At 39.9% G+C, this 25,227-nt stretch overlaps 1 protein-coding gene across 1 annotated transcript in view; it reads right to left on the reverse strand.

The window, feature by feature from the left end:
• The window catches only part of RNF212B (ring finger protein 212B), a 36,800-nt gene extending 15,378 nt beyond the window's left edge, over nucleotides 1–21,422 (reverse strand). The window contains exons 1-4 of the mRNA XM_055309149.1: nucleotides 21,306–21,422; nucleotides 19,698–19,798; nucleotides 16,350–16,402; nucleotides 15,893–15,967 (exon numbers count right to left, since the gene is read on the reverse strand). Coding sequence (XP_055165124.1) covers nucleotides 15,893–15,967; nucleotides 16,350–16,402; nucleotides 19,698–19,797 — 228 coding nt within the window. The 5' untranslated portion in view covers nucleotide 19,798; nucleotides 21,306–21,422. The remainder of the gene's footprint in view (nucleotides 1–15,892; nucleotides 15,968–16,349; nucleotides 16,403–19,697; nucleotides 19,799–21,305) is intronic.
• Nucleotides 21,423–25,227: the final 3,805 nt, after the last annotated feature.

A 25,227-nucleotide genomic window follows, 5' to 3' on the forward strand; every position in this document is an offset into this window, starting at 1 on the left:
TAGCCAAGAGACAGTATCCAAACACCTTACCCCATTCTTGGGAGCAGTTTGCAGTGGAATTAAATTAGGATCAGGCTTGCACCAAGAAAACCCAAATCCTTAGAGACCTGCCAAAGGTCCCACTGTCTCATTAAAAAATTGATCTTTTTAACTTACTGAACTCAGACCTCCAAAAGGATAACGAAAAGATAAAGGGCAATCAGCAATCTCCTCTCAGAGCTAGAACACACGACAGATGGCCATTTAGAAGGAACTAAAATTAAGAGAAAAAGAATTCCCCTTTTAAGTTCCTCCCTTTCCTATCTCAATAAAACCAATTTAAACTACTCTCCTAATTAGAGCACCCATGAGTACACATTACTGCCTTGTCTTTCTAGATCCTATAGGAGGAAGAATTTACCCAATTTCTACTTTATTCAAATCAATAGCAAATTTGTCTAATTTCCAAATTTCCCCCACACCTCCAACTCCACCACCATGTGTTTTTTTTTTGTCAGAGCTAAAATATCTTTTTTTAGATTTTATTACTTATTTATTTATTTATTTATTTATTTATTTATTTGTTTGTTTGTTTATGAGAGCCACAGAAAGGCAGAGGCATAGACAGAAGAAGAAGTAGGGTCCTCTCAGGGAGCCCAATGTGGGTCACCAAAGGCAGACACTCAATTGCTGAGCAACCAAGGTGGCCGGAGCCAAAAGAACTTTGATCTGTTTTTTTCTTTTATTGACTGAGAACTTCTTTTGCCTGTTCCTCTCCCAGACTTCTGCATACCTCACCCACCGTGTGCACTGAAAACAGATCCCCCTCTGGAACTCCACAGATACAAAAGAGATTTTGAAGGGCCTTTTGCCTAGGCCTAGGCAGGCTTACTTACCTAAAAACTCAAATCCAAATCCTAGATCTGACCATTCCAAGAAGAGGAAAGAAAACAACCATTAGCAAGAAGCAATGTTATAGGAGAGGAAAGTAGTGCTTTTGAAGATTGTATTTATTTATTCATGAGAGACACAGAGAGAGAGAGAGAGGCAGAGACATATGCAGAGAGAGAAGCAGGCTCCATTCAGGGAGCCGGATGTGGGACTCCCAGGACTCCAGGATCAAACCCTGAGCCAAAGGCAGACGGTCAATCACTGAGCCATCCAGGTGTCCCGAACAAGTGCTTTTGTCTGATGCTAGAGTACACGTTTAGCCTATTTCAAATACATCCATCAAAGAAGATTCTAAAAACCTAATGAAATTCAGTATTTTAAAAATCTTGATTGTTAGCAAACTCATTATTCTGTTTCATTCAAATTCTTTAGTCTCATAAAAAAAAAGTTGGCTTCTTTGTTTTTCCTAAAGAAGGACAAATTTTGCTTTTTTTTTTTTTTAAAGATTTTATTTATTTATTCATGAGAAACACAGAGAGAGAGAGGCAGAGACACAGGCAGAGGGAGAAGCAGGCTTCCTGCAAGGAGAATTCCTCAATCCCGGATTCTGGGATCATGCCCTGAGCTGAAGGCAGACACCCAACTGCTGAGCCACCCAGGTGTCCCTTGCTCACTTTTCTTTTTTAAGAACTGGATTATTTTCTAAATATAATAGCACAAAGCAGATGATAATGAAAGAAGTTCTGTTGATAATAAATGCTGTCTGGATGATGCCAAGTATTAAACATTTATTTTATTGGAATAATGTATAAAACTACCTACTTCTAGATCCAGATTCCTTTCCTATATCTCCATACCAGGACCCGGTAAGGGTATCATGGTCCTCATGCTCTATAGATTCCCACTCCTTTTAGAACTGGTAACATGGAACATGACTATTTGCTGAAGACAGTATTTTAAAACTTCGGTTCTAAAATAGGCCCACTTAACAACAAAAGCCTGGAGATAGGGAGAAACCACTGAAAGATATTGAGAGAATCAGAATGGAAGGAAAAGAGGAGCTCAGTAGTTTATTATGGTAAGACATAGATATTTTGGCCCAATATGGGGTGTGCATTTTTCTGCCTTATTTTTTTTCTGCTTTATTTTTTAAAAAAGGTTCTTGTTTATAAAAATTGATGTATACTGTGGAAATGAATATTAGCTTAAGAAACTTTTTTGGATTTCCTCAGTCTTATTTTTAAATGTCAGAGGAGTTTTTTAGTTGAAGATTTATATTCCCATGCATTTTTTAATGTTTTGAACATTTGTAAAGAGGTTGCTAAGTTTATTTTATTTTATTTTTTATTTTTTTTTTTTTTAAATTTTTATTTATTTATGATAGTCACAGAGAGAGAAAGAGAGAGAGGCAGAGACATAGGCAGATGGAGAAGCAGGCTCCATGCACCGGGAGCCCGATGTGGGATTCGATCCCGGGTCTCCAGGATCGCGCCCTGGGCCAAAGGCAGGCGCCAAACCGCTGCGCCACCCAGGGATCCCCAAGAGGTTGCTAAGTTTAGAAATTTACTTCAAAGGTATTAGTAAACTCATTATCTATCTTTGACTCTAAAAACTTATTGGTTTGTCTTATCTATCTTTTTTTGGTCTTCTTTATCTTTTATGAAACTGACTCCCGGGATCCCTGGGTGGCGCAGCGGTTTGGCGCCTGCCTTTGGCCCAGGGCACAATCCTGGAGATCCGGGATCAAATCCCACGTCGGGCTCCTGGTGCATGGAGCCTGCTTCTCCCTCTGCCTGTGTCTCTGCCTCTCTCTCTCTCTCTCTCTCTCTCTCTCTCTGACTATCATAAAAAAAAAAAAACTGGCTCCCTCATTTCATAATATCTAAAGGTCTTAGTATTTTAAATTATATCTCAAGGTAATCATATAGTTGAGAAAAGGAAGTTTCTCTTTGTAGACGTATTCCACCTAAAAAAAATGAGATAGGAATGATAGAATTAAATAGCACTTTGCAGCTCCTAATGAATTAATGCGTCATTGGCTACCGTCACACAAAACAAGAGATGGAAGACTGTTATGTACCTCTTGGTCGAGCACAACACTGCTATAAAATAGGCTTGACTCTCACCCACCCTCAATCAAATGATCTGATTAAGGAAATACAAAGCACAGACAAGTATTATTATCAAATGACTTGGGTACAATGAACAAAATCCACACGGAGAACAATGCTATAGGACAAAAGACCATTTTCTTCAATAACAATAAAAAAAGGGGGACACCTGTGTGGCTCAGTTGGTTAAGCATCTGACTCTTGATTTCGGCTCAGGTCATGATCTCAAGTTCCTGAGATGGAGCCCTGCATTGGGCTCCGCACTTAGGGAGGAGCCTGCTTGAGATTCTCCCACTCCCTTTGCACATACTCTTTGCACATCTCTCTCAAATACATAAATAAATCTTTTAAAAAACAGTAAAAAAGAAATGAGAGGAAACTTACAGTTAAATAGAAATTTAAGAGATATTAACCAAGTGAACTCTATGGACCTTACTGAAACCAAATTCAAACAAAGTTTTTTGTTTTTTTGTTTTTTTTTTATTTACTTATTTATGATAGACATAGAGAAAGAGAGAGAGAGGCAGAGACACAGGAGGAGGGAGAAGCAGGCTCCATGCCAGGAGCCCGATGTGGGACTCGATCCCGGGACTCCAGGACCACGCCCTGGGCCAAAGGCAGGCGCTAAACCGCTGAGCCACTGAGGGATCCCCACAAAGTTTTAAAATAATTATGAAACAGCTGCAGAATTGTGAATGCTGGTTGATTACTTGATAAGATTGGGGGTTGTTATTTTAGTATGACATGGTTTTATTTAAGAAAAGAGTTCTCATCTTTTAGAGACACATTCTGAAATATTTACAGATTAAAATAATATAACATCTAGTTTTGGCTTCAAAATAGTCTGGAGTGGCTGGAAGTGTAGTAAATGAAGATTGGTTACAAGCTGATAATTGGTGAAGTGGGGTGACAGGTATACTGAAGCAGAAACACTAAGATGGGTAGTATGGGTTCTTGTCCTTTAGTAATTCATCACCATACAGTACAAGACATTCAGACACGTGAAACAATAAATAAAATGCAAAGTGATATGCAGAACAGAAGAAATATGTGTAAAGTATAGAAATAATGACTAAGAGTTAACTATTCGGGGGGCATCTGGGTGGCTCAGGTGGTTAAGTGTCCGACTCTTCATTTCAGCTCAGGTCATGATCTCAGAGTGGTAGGATGCCCCTTGTCGGGCTCCACACTTAGAGGGGATTCTGTTTGAGGATTCTCTTCCTCTACCCCTCATCCCTCTCATTCTCTCTCTCTCTCTCTCCCTCTTTCTCTCAAATAAATAAATCTTTAAATTAAATGAGTTAACTATTCAGTCTTCAGAGTGTGGAAGTGAGACATCCCAGGCACAGAGGTATGAAACTATATGCATAAAAGAACTGCAAAAAACTAAATCTTCCTTATAGATTAGGTAATAAATAGCCTACATAAGAATTTATGTTGGTATATAAGATGTGAGGTGGTCATTGTGAATGTGATTGGGGAAGTTAGGAGAAACCAGACCATTAGGAGAAGTAGGTGTCACTGAAAAATCTGAAACATAGCTGATAAAAAGCCACCAAAGGGTCTTGAAAAGACAGTTACATGTTCAGAGATACCATTCTGGATAGGAAAGCCACAGCAGCCCACCTGGTGGGAAGTTAAGTTGTGAGTTGCACAATTTGTTTTTTTTGTTTGTTTGTTTGTTTGTTTAAGATTTTATTCATCCATCCAAGAGAGTAGAGAAGAGAGAGGAAAGAGAGAGAGCATGAGCAGGATAGGGAGGGGCAGAAGGAGAAGCAGATACCCCACTGAGCAAGGATGCCAATACAGGGCTCCATCCCAAGATCCCAAGATCATAACCTGAGCCAAAGGCAGAGGCTTAACTGACTGAGCCACCCAGGTGCTCCTTGAGTTGCACAATTTGTGATCAAAGCGATATTACCTCTCATACCACAACGTCTTGCTCAGTAGTCATAAAAAAAAAAAACCCTCAGGTATACTGATTCAGAAGTCCTAAATATTGACAGATTACCTTCTACTTTTCAGGTAAAATAATCTTAGACCAAGTAAACCTTTCTTCAAAGGCATCATTGATTATCTCAGTTGTTCAATTTTTAAATTCAAGTAAGAGATGAAGAACTGGTCTGGTCTGTTGATGAGATCAGGCTTTGATCTGATTTTACTCAAATGGCATATGTGGTAGTTACGTATATGTTAGCAAAACAGATGACTTTAAAGTCAGCAAACTACTGACCATGGCCAGCTGCCTGTTTTTGTATATAAAGTTTACTGGAACACCATACCTGTTTGTTTACATACTGCCTATTGCTGTTTCTATACTAGCATAGCAGAGTTGAGTAGTTGCAACAGAGACTGTATGGCCTGCAAAGCCTGAAATATTTACTGGCCTTTTAAGAAAAAGTTTATCATGGTGCCTGGTGGCTCGGTTGATTGAGCATTCAACTCTTGATTTTGACTCAGGTCAAGATCTTAAGGCCTTAATCTCATGGGTTGTGAGATTGAGTTCCACATCAGGCTCTGCACTCTGCTGGGAATCTGCTTGAGGATTCTCTCCCTCTGCCCCTTCCCTCAGTTGTGCATGCTCGAGCGCATTCTATCTGTAAAGTAAATAAATCTTTTTTTTTAAAGAAAAAGTTTAACAATCCTAACACTAAATTTATGAGAGTCTTTCTCTGTATACCATTTATGTCTTTTTCTCTGTATTTGTCTTTCTTTGTGGATCAATATCTTTCCCTCCTTTTCTATCAATCTCTATTTCTGACTTTTTTTAATTAATTAATTAATTAATTAATTTATGATAGAGAGAGAGAGAGAGAGAGAGAGAGGCAGAGACACAGGCAGAGGGAGAAGCAGGCTCCATGCACCGGGAGCCTGATGTAGGATTCGATCCCGGGTCTCCAGGATCGCGCCCTGGGCCAAAGGCAGGCGCTAAACCGCTGCGCCACCCAGGGATTCCTCTATTTCTGACTTTATTTAATGTCCTCTTTTGTCTGTTTTTCCTATTTATATTTATTTAATGGACATCTGGGTTATTTGTTCTTAATTTTTAAAAGGATGGGCCCAGGGATGGATGGGTGGCTCAGCAGTTGAGCGTCTGGGAATTAGGCTGAACACCTGCCTTCAGCTCAGGGCATGATCCCCAAGTTCTGGGATCAAGTCCGACATCTGGCTCCCTGCAGGGAGCCTGCTTCTCCTTCTGCCTATGTCTCTGCCTTCTCTCTGTGTCTCTCACGAATAAATAAATAAAATCTTTAAAAATGATAAAAAATAAAAAGGATGGGACCAAAGAATGGGAGAAAATGTATGCAAAACATATATCTGGTAAGAGACTTGTACCTAGAACACATAAAGAACTCTTACAACTAATAATATAAAGGTAACCCAATTTAAAATGGGCAAAGGATCTAAATAGACATTACTTTAAAGAAGATATATAAATGGCCAGCAAACACATGAAAAGATGCTCGACATAATTTGTCATCAGAGAAATCCAAATCAAAACCACAATAAGATATCACTTCACACCATTAGGATGGTTATAATCAAAAAGACAAATAAAAGCAACAGTTGGTGAAGATGTGGAGATATCAAAACCCTCAGATGTGGAGATATCAAAACCCTCATACGCTGCAGGTATGTAAAATACTGCAGGCATTTGAGAAAATAGTTTGGCATTTCCTCAAAAAGTTAAACATAGAGTTACCGTTTGACCCAGTAATTCAACTTCTACATATATATCCAAGAAAAATAAAAATATATGCCCAAACAAAAACTTATACACAAATATTAATAGCAGAATTATTCAGAATAGGCAAAAAGTGGAAACAGCCTAAATATCTCTCAACTGATGAATGAATACGTGAAATGTATACACATCCATATAATGCAATACTACTTGGTCATAAAAATGAGTGAAGTACTAATGAAATCTTTTTTTTTAATTTTTATTTATTTATGATAGTCACACACAGAGAGAGAGAGAGAGGCAGAGACACAGGCAGAGTGAGAAGCAGGCTCCATGCACCGGGAGCCCGACGTGGGATTCGATCCTGGGCCTCCAGGATCGCGCCCTGGGCCAAAGGCAGGCGCTAAACCGCTGCGCCACCCAGGGATCCCATGAAATCTTTTTTTTTTCATTTTAAGTTTTTATTTAATGAAATCTTAATACATGCTACAACATGGACAAACCTTAGAAACATTATGCTTAGGGGATCCCTGGGTGGCACAGCGGTTTGGCGCCTGCCTTTGGCCCAGGGCGCGATCCTGGAGATCCGGGATCGAATCCCACATCGGGCTCCCGGTGCATGGAGCCTGCTTCTCCCTCTGCCTGTGTCTCTGCCTCTCTCTCTGTCTCTCTCTCTGTATGACTATCATAAATAAATAATAATAAAACAAATTAAAAAAAAAAGAAACATTATGCTTAGGTGAAAGCAGTCACAACAGATCACACATTGTAAAATTCCATATTTATGAAATGTCCCAAACAGGCAAACCTATAGAGATAGAAAGTAAATTAGTGATTGCCTAGGGCTGGGGAAGGTGGAGAAGATTTGGGAAGTGTCTGCTAATGAATATAGAGTTTTTTCTAGGGTAAAAAAAACTGTTCTAAAATTAGGTTGTAGTGACTGCATAATTATGTGAATATACTAAAAATGATGAAATGCATACTTCAAAAGGGTGAAATTGGTATGTAAAGTATATGTCTATAAAGTTGTTATTTAAAAGATAGGCAGGGGACACCTGGGTAGCTCAGCGTTTGAGTGTCTGCCTTTGGCTCAGGGCATGATCCCGGAGTTCCAGGATCGAGTCCCACACTGGGCTCCCCGTGTGGAGCCTACTTCTCCCTCTCCCTGTGTCTCTGCCTCTCTCTCTGTATCTCTCATGAATAAATAAATAAAATCTTTAAAAAAATAAAAATAAAGCTAAGCAAGTATTTTATACTTCCCTTTGGAAACAATTTACAAATACAAACTTTTTACTTATATGATCTTTAACTATTTTCCTGCAGGTTTGTGACCTTCCGTAATCTATTATGAGTTTTCCACATTCTTCCTTTTTTTTTTTTTTTTTTATGATAGTCACAGAGAGAGAGAGAGAGGCAGAGACACAGGCAGAGGGAGAAGTAGGCTCCATGCACCGGGAGCCTGACGTGGGATTCGATCCCGGGTCTCCAGGATCGCGCCCTGGGCCAAAGGCAGGCGCCAAACCGCTGCGCCACCCAGGGATCCCTCCACATTATTCTTTAAACTAATATAGTTCTTTACAGCTTTTAGAATGCTTTCATAGCATTATTTCATTGGATCTTTATAAGAATTAAGATGAGTATTATTGTTTCACATTTCGTGTGAAGGAGTATGAATGATTCAAAGAAAGTTAGAAGCTAGCAAGCAGATTTACTTTCGATATTTCTACTTCAATAATTTTCCCAGTATTACTGCTTTACCATATCCCCTTATACTATATTATGGGAAAACCTCAACAGGAAAGATTATTTTATTCATTCTTTCAAAAAATGCTTATTGAATCCTACTATGTTCCTGGTACCATGTCGGGAGTCTATATAGAAGATGAATAAAATTAATACTGCCCCTATTCTCATGTGATGACGCAGATGAGCAAACAAAATTTTAATATAATATGGCAAAATGATGTTGTATTCTAAGTACTGTGTGTACTTATCCCTGTATATGTTTGGGGACAAGAATGTTCTAGACAGATGGAACAGCATGTACAAAAGTCCAGAAACAACAGAGGAAACTATTTATATAAACAATTAAAACAAATTCAGTGTGTCTGTATTATAGTTAGGGGTTGAGGGAGAGGATAAGAGTTGAGACTGAAGGGATAAGCAGGGACTAAAGCAGGTCTGGCCTCTGGGCCATATTAAAGGTTGGCTTTTATTCTCAGAGCAACAGTTGTATTGAATGGTTTTATTTTTTATTTTTAAGATTTTATTTATTTATTCATGAGAGACTGAGAGAGAGACAGGCAGAGCACAGGCAGAGGGAGAAGCAAGCTCCATGCAGGGAGCCTGATGCCGGACTCAATCCCAGGACTCCAGGATCACGCCTGGGCCGAAGTCAGGCGCTGAACCACTGAGCCACCCAGGGATCCCCTGTATTAAATGGTTTTAAATAGGGAAATGAACTGATCATATCTATATATTTTTTAAGGATTTAACTTATTTGTTTTATTTTTTTAAAGGTTTTATTTATTTATTTGTGAGAGATGCAGAGAGAGAGGCAGAAACACGGGCAAAGGAAGAAGCAGGCTCCATGAAGGGAGCCCAGTGTGAGACTTGATCCCGGATCCCGGGATCACGCCCTGAGATGAAGGCAGAAGCTTAACCACTGAGCCACCCAAGTGTCCCTCACTTATTTATTTTAGAGATAGAGAGAGAACATGAACAGGAGAGGCAGAGGGAAAGGGATACTCAAGCACATTCAGGGCTGATCATGGAGCCTGACACAGGGCTCAATCTCACGACCCTGAGATCACCAGATCAGTAGAAACCAAGAGTCAGTCAATTAACCAACTCTGCCACCCAGGCACCCCCTAATCATACCTATATTTAGGTGATTTCCTGGCTTCAACATGGAGAATTGATAGGAAAAGAAAAGATCAGTTAAGAAGTTACTGCAATAGGGATCCCTGGGTGGCGCAGCGGTTTGGCGCCTGCCTTTGGCCCAGGGCGCGATCCTGGAGATCCGGGATCGAATCCCATGTCAGGCTCCCGGTGCATGGAGCCTGCTTCTCCCTCTGCCTGTGTCTCTGCCTCTCTGTCTCTCTGTATGACTATCGTAAATTAAAAAAAAAAAAAAAGAAGTTACTGCAATAATCCAGGAGAGAAACAATGAAGGACTGAACTAGAAGGCTGGAGATAAAATAGAAAAATTCAAATATTTTAGAGAGATTTAATGATGGATTGGATATGCAAAGAAGGAATCAAGAGGGACTCAGATTTTTGGTTTGGATGTGGATGGTAGTTATCATTTACAATAGAAACAGGAAGAGTTGGGATCCCTGGATGGCTCAGTGGTTGAGTGCCTGCCTTTGGCCCAGGGTGTGATCCTGGAGACCTGGGATCGAGTCCCACATCAGGCTTCCTGCATGGAGCCTGCTTCTCTCTCTGCCTATGTCTCTGCTCTCTCATGAATAAATAAATAATATCTTAAAAAAATAAAAAGAAACAGGAAGAGTAGCCTGTTCTCCTGTGTGTACATAAAGAGTGGGCTGGATTGAGGGTTATTAAGAATACTGAGTTCAGTTTAGTACATATGGAATTAGTGAAAATATCCAGTCAGCAAATGGATATATGCCTAAAGTGCAGGGTGGGTGCGGTGTGTACTCATTCATTCAGCAAAGATTTACTGAATGCTTCCTATGCAGTAAAATTGTCATCTTTGCATGGGATACAACAATGAATAAAACAAAGCTAGTCTCCGCCTCATAGTCTATGGAGCATACAATAAACACCACCAAAATTATAAATTATCCAAGTGTTGGGGATCCCTGGGTGGCGCAGCGGTTTGGCGCCTGCCTTTGGCCCAGGGCGCGATCCTGGAGACCCGGGATCAAATTCCACGTCAGGCTCCTGGTGCATGGAGCCTGCTTCTCCCTCTGCCTGTGTCTCTGCCTCTCTCTCTCTCTCTCTGTGTCTATCATAAATAAATAAATAAATAAAATTATCCAAGTGTCATTAAGGAAACAAAAAAGTTTCTAGGACAGGGGTACCTGTGGCTTAGTTGGTTAAGCAACTAATTCTTGATTTCTGCTCAGATCATGATCTCAGGGTCCTGGGATCAATCACTGCTTCAGGCTCACTGCTCAGCAGTGAGTCTGCTTTTCTCCCTCTTCCATTTCCCCTCCCTCTGCTCTCTAAAATAAATAAATCAATCTTTGTGGGGGGGGGGGAGGTTTCTAGGACAGAGAATAAAGGGAAGGACCTATTTTATTTTATTTTATTTTATTTTATTTTATTTTATTTTATTTTATTATTTTTTAGGACCCATTTCAAATATAATAGTCAGAGAAGGTGCCTCTGAGGTGACATTTAAACTGAGATCTTTACTGCACATAATAGAACTAGAAGTGATCCCTAAATCCATGATAACTGAAGCATGGGAATGGATGAGATTATCCATTGAGAGTGTAAGTGTCTAGTATAGAACCTGAGAAATAGAACTGTTCAAGAGATAGACAGATGAAGATAAACACAAAAGGGAGAAAGAAATTGGTTATGGTAGCCATGAAAGAATATTTTAAGGAGGCAAGAGTAGGCCTAGGTTGCTGCTGAGAAATCAAATACAAAAACAACAAAGTATCCACTGGATTTGATAACAAGGAAGCTGTTAATATCCTTAGCAAGAACAATTTCAGTGAGATGGTCTAAATGAAGCCACACTGCAGAGGGTTCAATAAGAGGTTTGGGAGGTGAAGAAGCAGACAGACTGTAAACATACACCCACCAAAACACTCCAATGTGTTTCCCTTTCTCAAGACTCTGTTCAACATGCTTTTGTGTCATCAATTACCTTCATGTTGCCAAATCCAGTCCTCCCTCCTTTGCCCTCATCTTCATGTCTCAACAGTATTTGACCCAGCTGGTTACTTCTTCCTTCTTGAAATATTTCCCTTTCTTAGTTTCTGTGATATCACACTTTCCTTGCTTCTACTCACTTATTGCCACTCTTCCTTAACTTCTCTTCTCACCTATCTAATCACTAGATGTTGAAGGGGCTCCTTCTCTGGGTGATCGCATCCAATCTCAAGACTTTAAGAACTACCTATATCCTAATGAGTTCCATATTTATAGCTCTATCCTTGACCTATGTCCTGAGCTTCAGAATAGTACATTTATGGGGCAGCCCGGGTAGCTCAGTGGTTTAGCGCCGCCTTCAGCCCAGGGCCTGATCCTGGAGACGCAGGATCGAGTCCCACGTTGGGCTCCCTGCATGGAGCCTGCTTCTCCCTCTGCCTGTGTCTCTGCCTTTCTCTCTGTGTCTCTCATGAATAAATAAATAAAATCTTAAAAAAAATTAAAAAGACAGACTGTCTTAAAAAAAAAAAAAGAATAGTACATTTATTCCCCATTGTGATTTCTCCTCCTGGAGCTCTAAAAAGCATCTGTAACCTAGTATATCCAAAATGGTATTTTACCTCAAGAGGTCTTCTCAATATAATCATCCCATACATTTGTCTTATTTTGCTCAAGACAAAAACCCAGATGTCTTCCTCTATTCCTCTTTTTCTCACCTCCCACATCTAAATCAACAATGGTTCTACCCAGTTCTTCCTAGAAAACATCTCAGATTTGACTACCCCTCTCCATTTCTTTCTTTTTAAAAAAAAAAAAGATTTTATTTATTTATGATAGAGAGAGAGAGAGAGAGAGAGAGAGAGAGAGGCAGAGGGAGAAACAGGCTCCATGCCAGGAGCCCGACACGGGACTCGATCCCAGAACTCCAGGATCACGCCCTGGGCCAAAGGCAGGTGCTAAACCGCTGAGCCACCCAGGGATTCCCCCCCTCCTCCATTTCTATTGCTACCACTTTAACTCAAGAAGTCTTGCTTAGATTATTCCATTAGCCTCTTACATGTTCTCTCTGCTTCTAATCTTAACTTCTCCAAGGCCCATTCTTCATTCAGCAGCCAGATTCCCTTTTAATATTATACATCAGATAATGCCATTTCTGTGCTTAAAACTCTTCAGTGGTGTCCATTGCCACTTAGAAGAAAATCTAAATTCCTTACCACGGCTTATAGGTCCCTATATGTTCAAGCCTCTCTCTCTGACCTTATCTTGAACCATTCCCACCTCCCTCTCAGCCTTGATGTGCATTTATTCATTTGACAAACACTTCTTATTCACTTATTTTGTGCCAAGTACCTATTAGCCATTGGGCAATACAAAGTTCATACCTGCCTTTTTAAAGTTTCAGTTTAGTGAGAAAAATAGCCCTATGAACAAATAAATTAAAACACTTTTGCAGAGGTAAGAGCAATGGTGTTCTAGGATTACAAAGAACAGGGCAAAAATCTGCCTACAGGAATCAGGGAAGGCTTTACCCAAGAAGAAAAAATTACTGGCACGCGTATCGATACTAGTTATCAATAGAGTGTAATCTATGACCTGGGATTAGAAGAAAGCTCACAGGTATATAGGAGGCTCTCCAATCCCCAAAGATACTTAGATATTTTATCTAGAGGTGAGTAAAGATTTTAAAACAGGAAGTTCTAACTACTGGCCATGGAATAGTATAGCAGAAAAATGCCCTTGACCGGTCAATACAGAAATCTGGGATGATTAAAACATAAATAGATATTTAGATCAATATGCCATTCATTTAAATGATTCATAAATCATCCATTTAACAATTTTTAAAACTTCTACTACATATTAAGAACTATCCAAAGAGCTTGCCATATAACAACAAACAAAACCTACCAAATCTCTAAATTTATGGAGCCTACACTCCAGTGCAGGATTTAGACAATAAATAAGTATATGATGTTAGAGATATGATGGAAAATAAAACAGGGTAAGAAGTAGACAGTGCTGGGGCTACCATTTGATATATGAGAGTCAGTAAAGTCTGACTGAGAAAGACAAACTTTAGCAAGAGGCCTGAATGAGGCAATCTAGATATTATTTGGATCAGTTATTCAACTTCACAGACTAGGAAAACACATTTTCAGACACTGCTGACTTCACCAAACTGGTCCTTGACCAAAGTGATGATTAACTGACCCTTTCCGTTTATTTTATCTTGATTATTTGACCATGTGTAATTGGTGCCTTGATTAGGCAGGTTAGAATTCAGACTACATATAATTTCTCTACTGATCATTAGCTAATCCTGAGTTTAATTATTAACCAAAGGTCTGCTTTTTCTCTTGTTCATGTGACCTTGTTTACATTTCTCCTTAAGTCTCAGAGAGATTTTATCTCCTCATAATGTTAAATAGTATCTCAAATATGATGGCTCACCCAAGCAACTAAAAGCAGAACGCAGTGAAAGCTTTAATTCTCCTTCCTCTACTTCCAGAGTTAGGATTGAGGGGTGAAACACCAAAAAATAATTATTTTTAAAAAATATTTTATTTATTTATTCATGAGAGACAGAGAGAGAGAGAGCAGAAAGAGAGACAGAGAGAGGCAGAGGGAGAAGCAGGCTCCATGCAGGGAGCCTGACGTGGGACTCGATCCCAGGACTCCAGGATCAGGCCCTGGGCTGAAGGCGGTGATAAACCGCTGAGCCACCTGGGCAGCCCCACCAACAAAAAATTAAATCTACTAACTTAAGCCAGAACATGACAAAGGATCATCTTCACATTTTGGAAAGGACTACTTTCCTGAGAATGAGAAGTAAGAGTACAGAAGAAAAACAGTGATAGGGAGTCCTGGGTGGCTCAGCAGTTGAGAATCTGCCTTTGGCTCAGGGCATGATCCCGGGGTCCTGGGATCAAGTTCCACATGGGGCTGCAGGGAGCCTGCTTCTCCCTCTGCCTATGTCTCTGCCCCCCTCCCACCCGTGTCTTCAATGAATAAATAAATAAAATCTTAAAAAAAAGAAAAACAGTGATAAAATCTCAGGAAACATGCCAAGATAGAAATTCCACTAGGCCATAAAATAATGAGTGGAGACTGGAGAGTGGAAGGGGAAAACCAAAGTTTTTACAATTTGGGAACTCTTAAATGGTTATTCTGTCTTTTCTCCTCTTCCTACCACATTCCTATTGCTTTTTTTTTTTTTTTAAAGATTACTTATTTACTTATTCCTGAGAGACACACACAGAGAGAGAGGGACAGAGACATAAGCAGAGGGAGAAGCAGGCTTCCCACGGTGAGTCTAACGTGGGACTTGATCCCAGGACCTGGGATCACACCCTGAGCCGAAGGCAGATGCTCAACTGCTGAGCCACCCAGGCATCCCCATTCCTAGTGCTCTTTCTTGATCAAGTCAACAGTATGCAAATATATGATGCATCAGGAAAGAAAAATATTTTCTAAAATGGAGGCAACAAATTATAAACACTAAATAAAGAATTAAATATATATGCATTACTAAAAAAGGTTACTGAAAAATGGAAATGAAGAACAAGAAATCCTTTCTTGAACACAGGTCTTTAAGCAAAAGTTTGAGAACTAGCCCACTAAGTCCTCTGACTACAGGGTCAGGCCTATATATCCAAAGCAATTTTTAGAAGATTCATTAGTCTGCACAGAAAGATGATAAAACTTCTAGAATCTTCTTTATTCTTTATCTAGAGGGAGAAGGGGAGAGAATCTTTGCTTAAGATTAAGGCTTAAGATTAAGGCTCCATGCCCAGTGTGGAGCCAAATGCAAGACTTGATCTTACAATCTTGAGATCATGACCTGAGTCATTATCAGGAGTGGGACACTTAACCAAATGAGCCACCCAGGTACCCCTAGAGCCTTCTTTATTCTTAAAAATTACTTAATAGAACCAGGAAGTATAAGGTAGGATGTCAGCTACGTAGTGGGGTTTATTTTTTAGATTTTTTAATTTATTTATTCATGAGAGACACAGAAAGAGAGACAGAGAGAGGCAGAGACACAGGCAGAGGGTTAGAAGCAGGCTCCATACAGGGAGCCCAATGTGGGAATCAATCCCGAAACTCCAGGATCAAGCCCTGGGCCGAAGGCAGGCGCTAAACCGCTGAGCCACCCAGGGATCCCCACATACTGGTTTTTACAGTCTATCACAGGTTTGGGGTCAGTAAATAAGTTTACTGTTGAGATTTGTATCATCAGGGAAGAAAGCAAATAGCCAATTCCCTCCATTTGTGTATAAATGCAGTCTAAAGAGAATCTTTGATTTTTTTAAAAAGACGCAATTAGAATTTGCCTGGTGAATCTGATTTTCTTTACTTTTGCTTCTCATACCTGAGAGATGTGACTAAAATACTGCAGGGCTGTCTCCACAGGGCTTTTGAAGTATATCTTCTCCTGAGGTTTCAGCTATGAAGAGAGTAAGACAAACATTGAGCATATCCACAAGGGAATGAAATAAGATACTGGCAAATATGGCAAAGGATATACCTACCACCTTCCCTAAAGCATCTGGTATTATTTCACTATTCTAAGTTAAAGGAAGCTCACCACTACCCTATGTAATGTAGATTACATGTTCTAATCCTCCTTACCTCATGCTTCTATAGCAACAGCCACAAATAATTCTTCTGTTGTTTACCACCTCCCTTTTTAAAAAAAATTGCTACCTGTGAGTTTTGTTTCTTTTCCTTCTTTTTTAAAAACTTCAGTGCTTAGTCATGCATCAACTGTACTTCCTATAGACCAGGAATGGGAGACGATGGTTTGTGGCAGGGGGAGAAAAACTTACATTACCAGAAAGAGCCAGATGCTTGCAAGCAGTTCCACAAACAGTACATTTTTCTAAGGGAGAAAGGGAAAAATAAGTTTGGTTCTTGTGGGCAAGGAGTAAGATCTTCCTAAAGTATATGGTCAAGTAGGCTAGTAAGAAACAGGTTCTCACTGAATTTAGAATATTTTTGTGCTATAAAAGGACATCATCTTGAGCTCTGTTCTCAAAATCAGTATTTCCAAACTTGTATGTTGATGACAAGTAAGACCTTCACACTGTGTAGCTCTATCCATCTCCTCTTTTTTTATTTTTATTTATTTTTTAAAAGATTTTATTTATTTATTCATGAGAGACACAGAGAGAGATAGAGAGAGGCAGAGACACAGGCAGAGGGAGAAGCAGGCTCCACACAGGGAGCCTGATGCGGGACTTGATCCCGGGACTCCAGGATCATACCCTGGGTGGAAGGCAGGCACTAAACTGTTGAGCCACCCAGGGATCCCCTCCTCTTTTTTTTTAATTTTTAATTTTAATTTTTTTTAAAGATTTATTTATTTATTTATTTATTTATTTATTTATTTATTTATTTATTTATTTATTTATTTATGATAGACATAGAGAGAGAGGCAGAGACACAGGAGGAGGGAGAAGCAGGCTCCATGCCAGGAGCCTGACATGGGAATCGATCCCGGGACTCCAGGATTGTGCCCTGGACCAAAGGCAGGCACTAAACCACTAAGCCACCCAGGGATCCCCCTTCCTCTTTTTTTTAAAAAAAGGATTATTTTGAGAGAGAGAGACTGTATGTGTACAAGTGGAAAGAGGGGCCGAAGGAGAGACAGAGGGGGGAGAGAGAATCTCCAGCAGACTCCCTACTGATCTGGGAGCCTCATGGGGCTTGATCTCAAGATCCTAAGATTATGACCAGAGCCAACTGACTGAGCCACCCAGGTGCCCCTATCTATCTCCTCTTTATGAATTTCCAGTTTTTTTCTGCGGACGGGGGGGGGGCAGTTCTAACCCTCCAGCAAGAGCACTAGAGTACATTTATGAGAGTAGTAGGAAGAACACAAGAGTACCAAAGGTTTCAACTGTAGGTTGCTCTTTTTTTTCCCCATCTACCTAACAGCAGGCACACTATAGCTACTGTAAGAAACTCCCCAATTATTCCTGCCCTGTTCTCACTTTGCTAATATTCCTGGAACTTGCTTTGAAGCTCTCCTGTTTGCATTCTCTTATTAACCCAAACTAAAAGACATAAAAATTAAAAGTCTTAGTCTTTTTTTTAAGTTAAAACTTTAGTAGTTGTGCTAGTTATTAAGACAAAGGCCACAAGCGAAAACATCACATGACATATGCTTCACTGAGACAAACCTCTCCAAGGTAAGCTGCTGTTACCATAGTAAACAGTTCTGCTACTTTAGTAGATAAATTAAAAGGGTCATGAGATCCATATAGAGAAAAAAAAGCTTATCCAGATGCTAGTAACCTCACTCTTTCTTGAGGACTAAAGATTTTTCACTGTCTTCCCTCCATATTGCTGCCAGAGTGAACTAGCACGTACAAAACACAAAACAAACTTTCCCAGCTCTCTACCACCTGCAGGATAAAGTTCAGGCTCTTCAGTCTTGTTTATAGAACCTTCCATTATCTGGCCATTACCTACCTCTCTAGCCTTATCTCTTAACCATTTCTTTATTATCTATGCTCTACCAATCCTAACCATGTGCAGCCCCCTGCACTATGAGTTTGTAATGTAGTATGCCTTTATACATACTGTTCTCTTAAACGAGAATGATCTTCCCTGCCTTATCCACTTGGCAACTCCAGTTTACTATTCAAAACCTGTCTGGGTGGCTCAGTGGTTGAGCATCTGCCTTCGGCTCAGGTCATGATCTCGAGGTCCTGGGATCAAGTCCCACATCGGGCTTCCTGTTTGAAGCCTGCTTCTCCCTCTGCCTGTGTCTCTGCCTCTCTTTGTGTCTCTCATGAATAAATAAATAAAATCTTAAAAAAAAAAAACTCTACTGAAGCAATAGCTCTTCTATGAAATCTTCCTTGATCAAAGCACCCTATCCTACATCCCTCTTCTGGGCAATTTCTATACCTTATAAGCATGTTGGTGTGAAAAAAGACCCCTTAGATTCATGTCTCATTTCTAAGACTTTAGCTATAAGAAGTTGGTCAAAACATTTATCCTTTCTGGACCAGTTCCTCATTTGTAAAATGAGTCTACCAATAATTACCTCCGGAGTTATGATAAGGATACATAAAATTCTTACATGTGGAAAATACTTTTTGTTTTTTTAAAAAGATTTATTTATTTTAGAAACAGAGAGAAAGCACAAGTGGGAACAGGAGCAGAGGGAGAGAGAGACAAGCAGACTCCTTGCTGAGCACGGAGCCCGATTTGGGGCTCAATCCCAGGACCCTGAAATCATGACCTAAACCGAAATCAAGAGTCTGATGCTCAACTGACTAAGCCACCCAGGAACTCCTGGAAAATACTTAAAAAAAAAAAGATTTTATTCATTTATTCATGAGAGACACAGAGAGAAAGAGAGGCAGAGACACTGGCAGAGGGAGAAGCAGGCTCCATGCAGGAAGCCCGATGTGGGACTCAATCCCGGGTCCCCAGGATCAGGTCCTGGGCTGAAGGCAGCGCCCAAACCACTGAGCCACCCGGGCTGCCTGGGAAAATACATTTTTTAAAAAAAGATTTATTTTTCTATTTCAGAGAGAGAGAAAGAAAGAGAGGGCATGGTGGGAGGCAGAGGGAGAGAAACTTCCAGCAGACTCCCCACTGAGCACGGAGCCTGATGGGGCTCCATCCCATGACCCAGAAGATCACAACCTGAGCCAAAACAGAGTCCAACACCTAACCAACTGAGTCACCCAGGCACCTCTGGAAATACTTTTTAAATTGCAAATATATCACTACTATCACCATGACCATTATCATCTTATTCATCATCATCATCATTTCTATCAATTTGAAATGGGTCTAGACCACTTCCCATTAGAAATGACTCTTGTTATTAACCAAACTTTCCCCAATTACTATTCATTACTCTTATTTTTTCTTTTTTCTCTAATTAGTCTGATAACCATGTGGCTTTCCCTGGCACAGACTTCAAAACACTGGCAAGTACCTTTTGGTGTTCAAGTATTAGATATTCAATTTGCTAAATCATTCTTTATTAATGGATGCCTCAAATTTCCATAATCAACAGTTTCCTACTATATCTATACCAGCTTTGGCCCAATATGTGATTTTTATCCCAAGTCACACAGAGAAATGGTTAATCATTATTTCTAGGTTAAAAACATTTTTTGCCTGAATCTGAAAACAGTTAAGACACTCACCCAGAGTCACACACTTTTTACAGAAAATATGCCCACAGCTGGTGACAAAGAAATGGTCCCCATCTTTTCGGAAACACTGGTTACAGTGAAACCAATCCATTCTGGAACAAAGAGAAAGAGGAAAATAACCTGGAGCGTAATATAATTGTAGCTGTGCCAAAACGTATGGAACGATATTTGCTTAGCTTCTGTTATCTTTTTGGGATGCAGGCACTATTATTGTGGGTATTCTAGTTGGTTGTCAGGAAGAACCTATACCTCTCAAGTGAAAAAAAGCAGACCACAAACTATATTTACCATTTTTAAAAGAGAAAAAAAATGTATATATTTAGAAAAGTAATGGGACAATGAGATTTCTTTGAATGGTAAGATTATGGATATTTGTGTGTGTGTGTGTGTGTGTGTGTGTTTGACCTTTACACTTTTTTTGTTTTCAAGTTTTCTGGATTAGTTCATGCACCAATTTGTAATCAGAAAAAACAATCTTTTAAAAAATCAATTTCTTTCCTAATAGTTCCCTGTGATACAGTGAGATGGCGTAAGGAGAAGCAGTGGATCAAATAATAGAAGATGTCGTATTAGCCACTTGGGACATATTTTGTCTAAGGGAAACCTGGTTCATTAATGATACTGTCTCAGCTTGTACACTTTCCCTTCTAGTCTACAGACAGTCATAGATCTAGAAGGGGCTTCAAAAATCATTTAACATTTTGTCCAATCCCAACACTGTGCAAAAGTTATACCTTATGTTCCCTGAAATTCAATGACTTGTCCAAAGTTCCATCTTTAATGTCAACTCTAGGATTAGAACTCAAGTCTTCTTTCTTACTCCCGGTGTCAAGTTCTTGCTACCACATCGAATAAACCTTTGTGTTAGATATGGCAACTATACACCCTATATTTTCTGTCAATACTAATTCTATCCATATAATTGGTGAAATACGTAATTTTGTAAATGTGACTCTCAGATTTTTAAATGAAGAAACTATTAAAAATACAGAAGTGAGCTGATACATATTGAACTGTAATTAGTCATATGTTTAATTCCATGAATATGTTGTCGAAGAATATAATATTTATTAGTTTGATTTCCTTTAAATTTACATTAGGAAAATAACCACAACGGAAGGTAACATTTTTTGCCCCTTAAGTCTTTTGTTTAAAAACAGTTTGTAAGTAGCTTACGGAGAGATTTGCTAAAAGAATGATGACTAGTTTGCACCACACTTCAACATTTTTGTCACAAAAGAAAAGATTCGCGATAAAAACGTGCTGAATAATCAGTTCAATACAAAGGCATCATACAGAGCCATGAGCTTTAGATTCGATTTCCTGCTCACAATACACTAACTTCTGCCAGGAGGCGAGCCTGAAGAACTACTGAAAAGGCCCTACTATATGTATCCTGCTCTGTGTAAGCACAGCAACAACAATTAATGGGTTAATTAAAAGGTTGTACAGAGGATCCCCTTCTCAGAAGGGCAGTTAAGGGGCTGTGAGGGCAAGGCGTGCCGGATTTCTAGAGGTGATGGCAATTCAGTAGTCTCTTTTCTAGTTACATTCCCTACCCGCTTGGCCGCCATGGTCTCAGAAGCCCTGGGGTCTCACCGAAATCATCCAGTTCTCCTCACCAAGAGCTGGAAATGGCGGGAAAATACACAGCAAGCCCGGCACCCGGCAGAGGCAAGAGGCTGGGCGGGGCCGCGACGGCTTGTGCGAGGCGCGGGCAGAGCTCCAGGCGGCGGGCTCAGTGGGAGGGCCCAGCGGCGCGCGCGCGCGGCGGGGGGCGGGGCTCCGAGTCTGTGGGCGGGGCCGGGCCGGGGCGCCGAGTCAGTGGGCGGGGCCTGGGGGACCGCAGGCGGCGTGGGCGGAGCCCATCGCCAAGTACTCGGCGGGAAAGTTGGGTTGGCGGTAGCTGGCACCAAGGGTGCCTCTTCTTGGTAGATGAGGACAATTTACCTCATTTAAGAACGGCAACAAAGAGGAATGCGGCCTAATCCCTTACAAATTATTGTGGAAACAGGTAAGAGTAAACCTGATAATGTTCCTATAAATAATAATACTAAAAAAATGTGGTGACAAAGCAGATGAATATTTCAACCATTTTTTTTTTAAGATTTCATTTACTCTTGAGAGACACAGAGAGAGGCAGAGACACAGGCAGAGGGAGAAAGAGGCTCCCTCCGGGGAGCCCGATGTGGGACTGGATCCCGAGACCGTGATCATGCTCTGAGCTGAAGGCAGATGCTCAGCCGCTGAGCCACCCAGGCATCCCGTAATTTTTTTTTTAAAAGATATCTTGAAAGAATAGCATAAATCAGGGACGCCTGGGTGACTCAGTGGCTGAGCGTCTGCCTTCCACACAGGGTGTGATCCTGGGGTCTTGGGATCGAGTCCTGCATTGGGCTCCCCACAGGGAACCTGCCTCTCCCTCTGCCTGTGTCTCTGCCTCTCTGTGTCTCACGAATGAATAAATGAATAAATAAATAAATAAATAAATAAATAGATAAATAAATAAATCTTAAAAAAATAGCATAAATCAGAAAAGCCAAAAAGCAACCTGGATAGAGAACATAATAAATAAGAACTAACAAATATCAGGAAAAAAATTTATAACTTTTTTCAGAAATGAAAGAAAGAAAACACAATTAATGGCTGACAGGAGAGTTGTTTTTCTTTAAAAAAAAAAAAAAAGAAAAGTTTTTAAGAGAAAGTGATCGATACAGAAAATAAGCAAAAGAGGTTTTACATGCAAACACATTTATTCCTCCAAGAAAAAACAGAGAACAACGTATTAACAAATATTTAAAACTTGGAACATGGGCAGCCCGGGTGGCTCAGCGGTTTAGCGCCTGCCTTCAGCCCAGGGCATGATCCTGGAGACCTGGGATTGAGTCCCACATTGGGCTCCCTGCATGGAGCCTGCTTCTCCCAGTGCCTGTGTCTCTGCCTCTCTCTCTCTCTGTCTCCATGAATGAATAAATAAAATCTTTAAAAAAAATAAAATAAAACTTGGAACAAATTTTCCTGAAATAATATAAGTCTTGGGATGCCTGGGTGGCTCAGCGGCTGAGCACCTGCCTTAGGCCTGGGGTGTGATCCTGGAGACCCAGGATCGAGTCCCACGTCCGGCTCCCTGCATGGAGCCTGCTCCCCACTCTGCCTGTGTCTCTGCCTCTCTCTGTGTGTCTCTCATGAATAAATAAATAAAATCTTTTTTTTTTAAAAAAGTCTTAAATCTACCTATTGAAAGGGCATACTGTATATAGGAGAAAACTGATCCAGGACAATCAAAACCAAAACGTTTTCTAATAAAACAATTAGTCTTACAGATAAAGAAAAACCCCTCTGAACATCCAGTTGAAAAAGTACTAGTCACTTATAAGGCAAAGAAAAATATATTGACATCAGACTTCTCTACAGCAGCATTTTATGCTAGAGACAATGTGACAGCATTTTCAAGATTTTCAAAAAGAAAATATGATCCAAGAACTTTATTTCTCCCCGCATTGTGTTCAGGTATAAAAGGCTGCCGACAAAAAATGTAGACATGAGCTTTCCCTGAGGAATCCACTAAGCAGTGGTTCTCAAACTTTTTGGCCTTAGAACTCTTTTACATTTTATTTATTTATTTTATTTTATTTTTAAAAGGTTTTATTTATTTATGAGAGACACAGAGAAAGAGAGGCAGAGACATAGGCAGAGAGAGAAGCAGGCTCCCTGAGGGAAGCCCAATGTGGGACTCAATCCCAGGACTCCATATCATGCTCTGAGCGGAAGGCAGACGCTCAACCACTGAGCCACCCAGGTGCCCCCTCCTTTACATTTTAAAAATTACTGAAAACTGAGGATCCCTGGGTGGCGCAGCGGTTTGGCGCCTGCCTTTGGCCCAGGGCGCGATCCTGGAGACCTGGGATCGAATCCCACGTTGGGCTTGCTGCGAGGAGCCTGCTTCTCCCTCTGCCTATATCTCTGCCTCTCTTTCTCTCTGTGTCACTATCATAAAAATAAAAATTACTGAAAACTCTCTTCCCAAAAAACTTTTGTTTATGTGGATAGTATCTATCATATGTATGGTATTAGCAATTAAAACCAAAAAATTTTTTTAATTAATTCGTTTGAAAACAACAATAATAAACCCATTAAATAGTAATATAACCTGTGAAAAATAGTTATATTTTTCAAAATAAAACAATTTAGTGAGAAGAGTAGCGTTTTATGATCTCTTACTATTTGACTTTATAGAAAGCAGCTGTGTTTGTGCATTTCCTGCTACATTCATTCTATTGCGGCAGATTGTTTCAGTTAAAATGTGTGAAGAAGATCTGGACTTACCCAAATATGTAGGTAGAAAAGGCAGTAGTATTTTAATAGCCTCTTCAGATAATTGTGAAAATTTTTCTTTGACACTCCACCAAAATGATGGGAGTTTGTTAAAAGCTAGTTGTGATGTGGGATGTAGCACTATATTAATGAATGTGTAACATCTTATGTTTAGACCAAATGAGTCATTTGGAAAATATTGGTTCACTAAGTTATATACATTTACATATTTCATTATGTAATGTTAATTATTGACACATTTTATTTTATAATTTTAAAAATCATTTTTGTTGATATTACTACCTGTTTCATCAGAAAAATCTTCGAATATTGGAAAGTTGTCAGGCTCACAGTTACAGATACAAGTTTTCCAAAATTCTAATTTTTCTCTGAAATCTTTAATTTTGGGACTCCTGGCTGGCTCAGCAGTTGAGTGTCTGCCTTCGGCTCAGGGCATGGTCCCAGGGTCCTGGGATCGAGTCCCACATCGAGCTCCTTGTGGGGAGCCTGCTTCTCCCTCTTCCTGTGTCTCTGCCTCTCTCTCTGTCTCTCATGAATAAATAAATAAAATCTTTTAGAAAAAGGAAATCTTAAATTTTATCATTGGCAACAAATACTGTCACTGTTTTCCTTGACGTGACAAACTCATTTTGTTTATTTTTGAGAAAATGTCTACCAAATATCCAGGTCAGAGTAACTATAGTTTTTTAGTTGTTCTTTCAAGTAAAAATGGTGTTCCGTAAAATGAGTGATTAGTTCAGCTCACAACTCAAACCATCACATAAATGGCTTTTCTAAATATAATCTTAATTCTATTTAAATATTCTGGCCATAGAAAAAAGAGATTAAAAAAATTTATGAAATGAACATTGACGGGAAAAAATGAAAAAGATTGCATACATACATAAAACAATAGAATAGGCCTACTTGAAAATATTGATGCATTGGGGATCCCTGGGTGGCGCAGCGGTTTAGCGCCTGCCTTTGGCCCAGGGCGCGATCCTGGAGACCCGAGATCGAATCCCACATCGGGCTCCCAGTGTATGGAGCCTGCTTCTCCCTCTGCCTATGTCTCTGCCTCTCTCTCTCTCTCACTGTGTGCCTATCATAAATAAAACAAACAAAAAAATTAAAAAATAAAAAAAAAGAAAATATTGATGCAGAGAACTTTTTTTTTTAAGGTTTTATTTATTCATGAGATACACAG

The sequence above is a fragment of the Nyctereutes procyonoides genome, unplaced genomic scaffold (assembly GCF_905146905.1).
Source record: "Nyctereutes procyonoides isolate TBG_1078 unplaced genomic scaffold, NYPRO_anot_genome, whole genome shotgun sequence".
Classification (NCBI taxonomy): domain Eukaryota; kingdom Metazoa; phylum Chordata; class Mammalia; order Carnivora; family Canidae; genus Nyctereutes; species Nyctereutes procyonoides.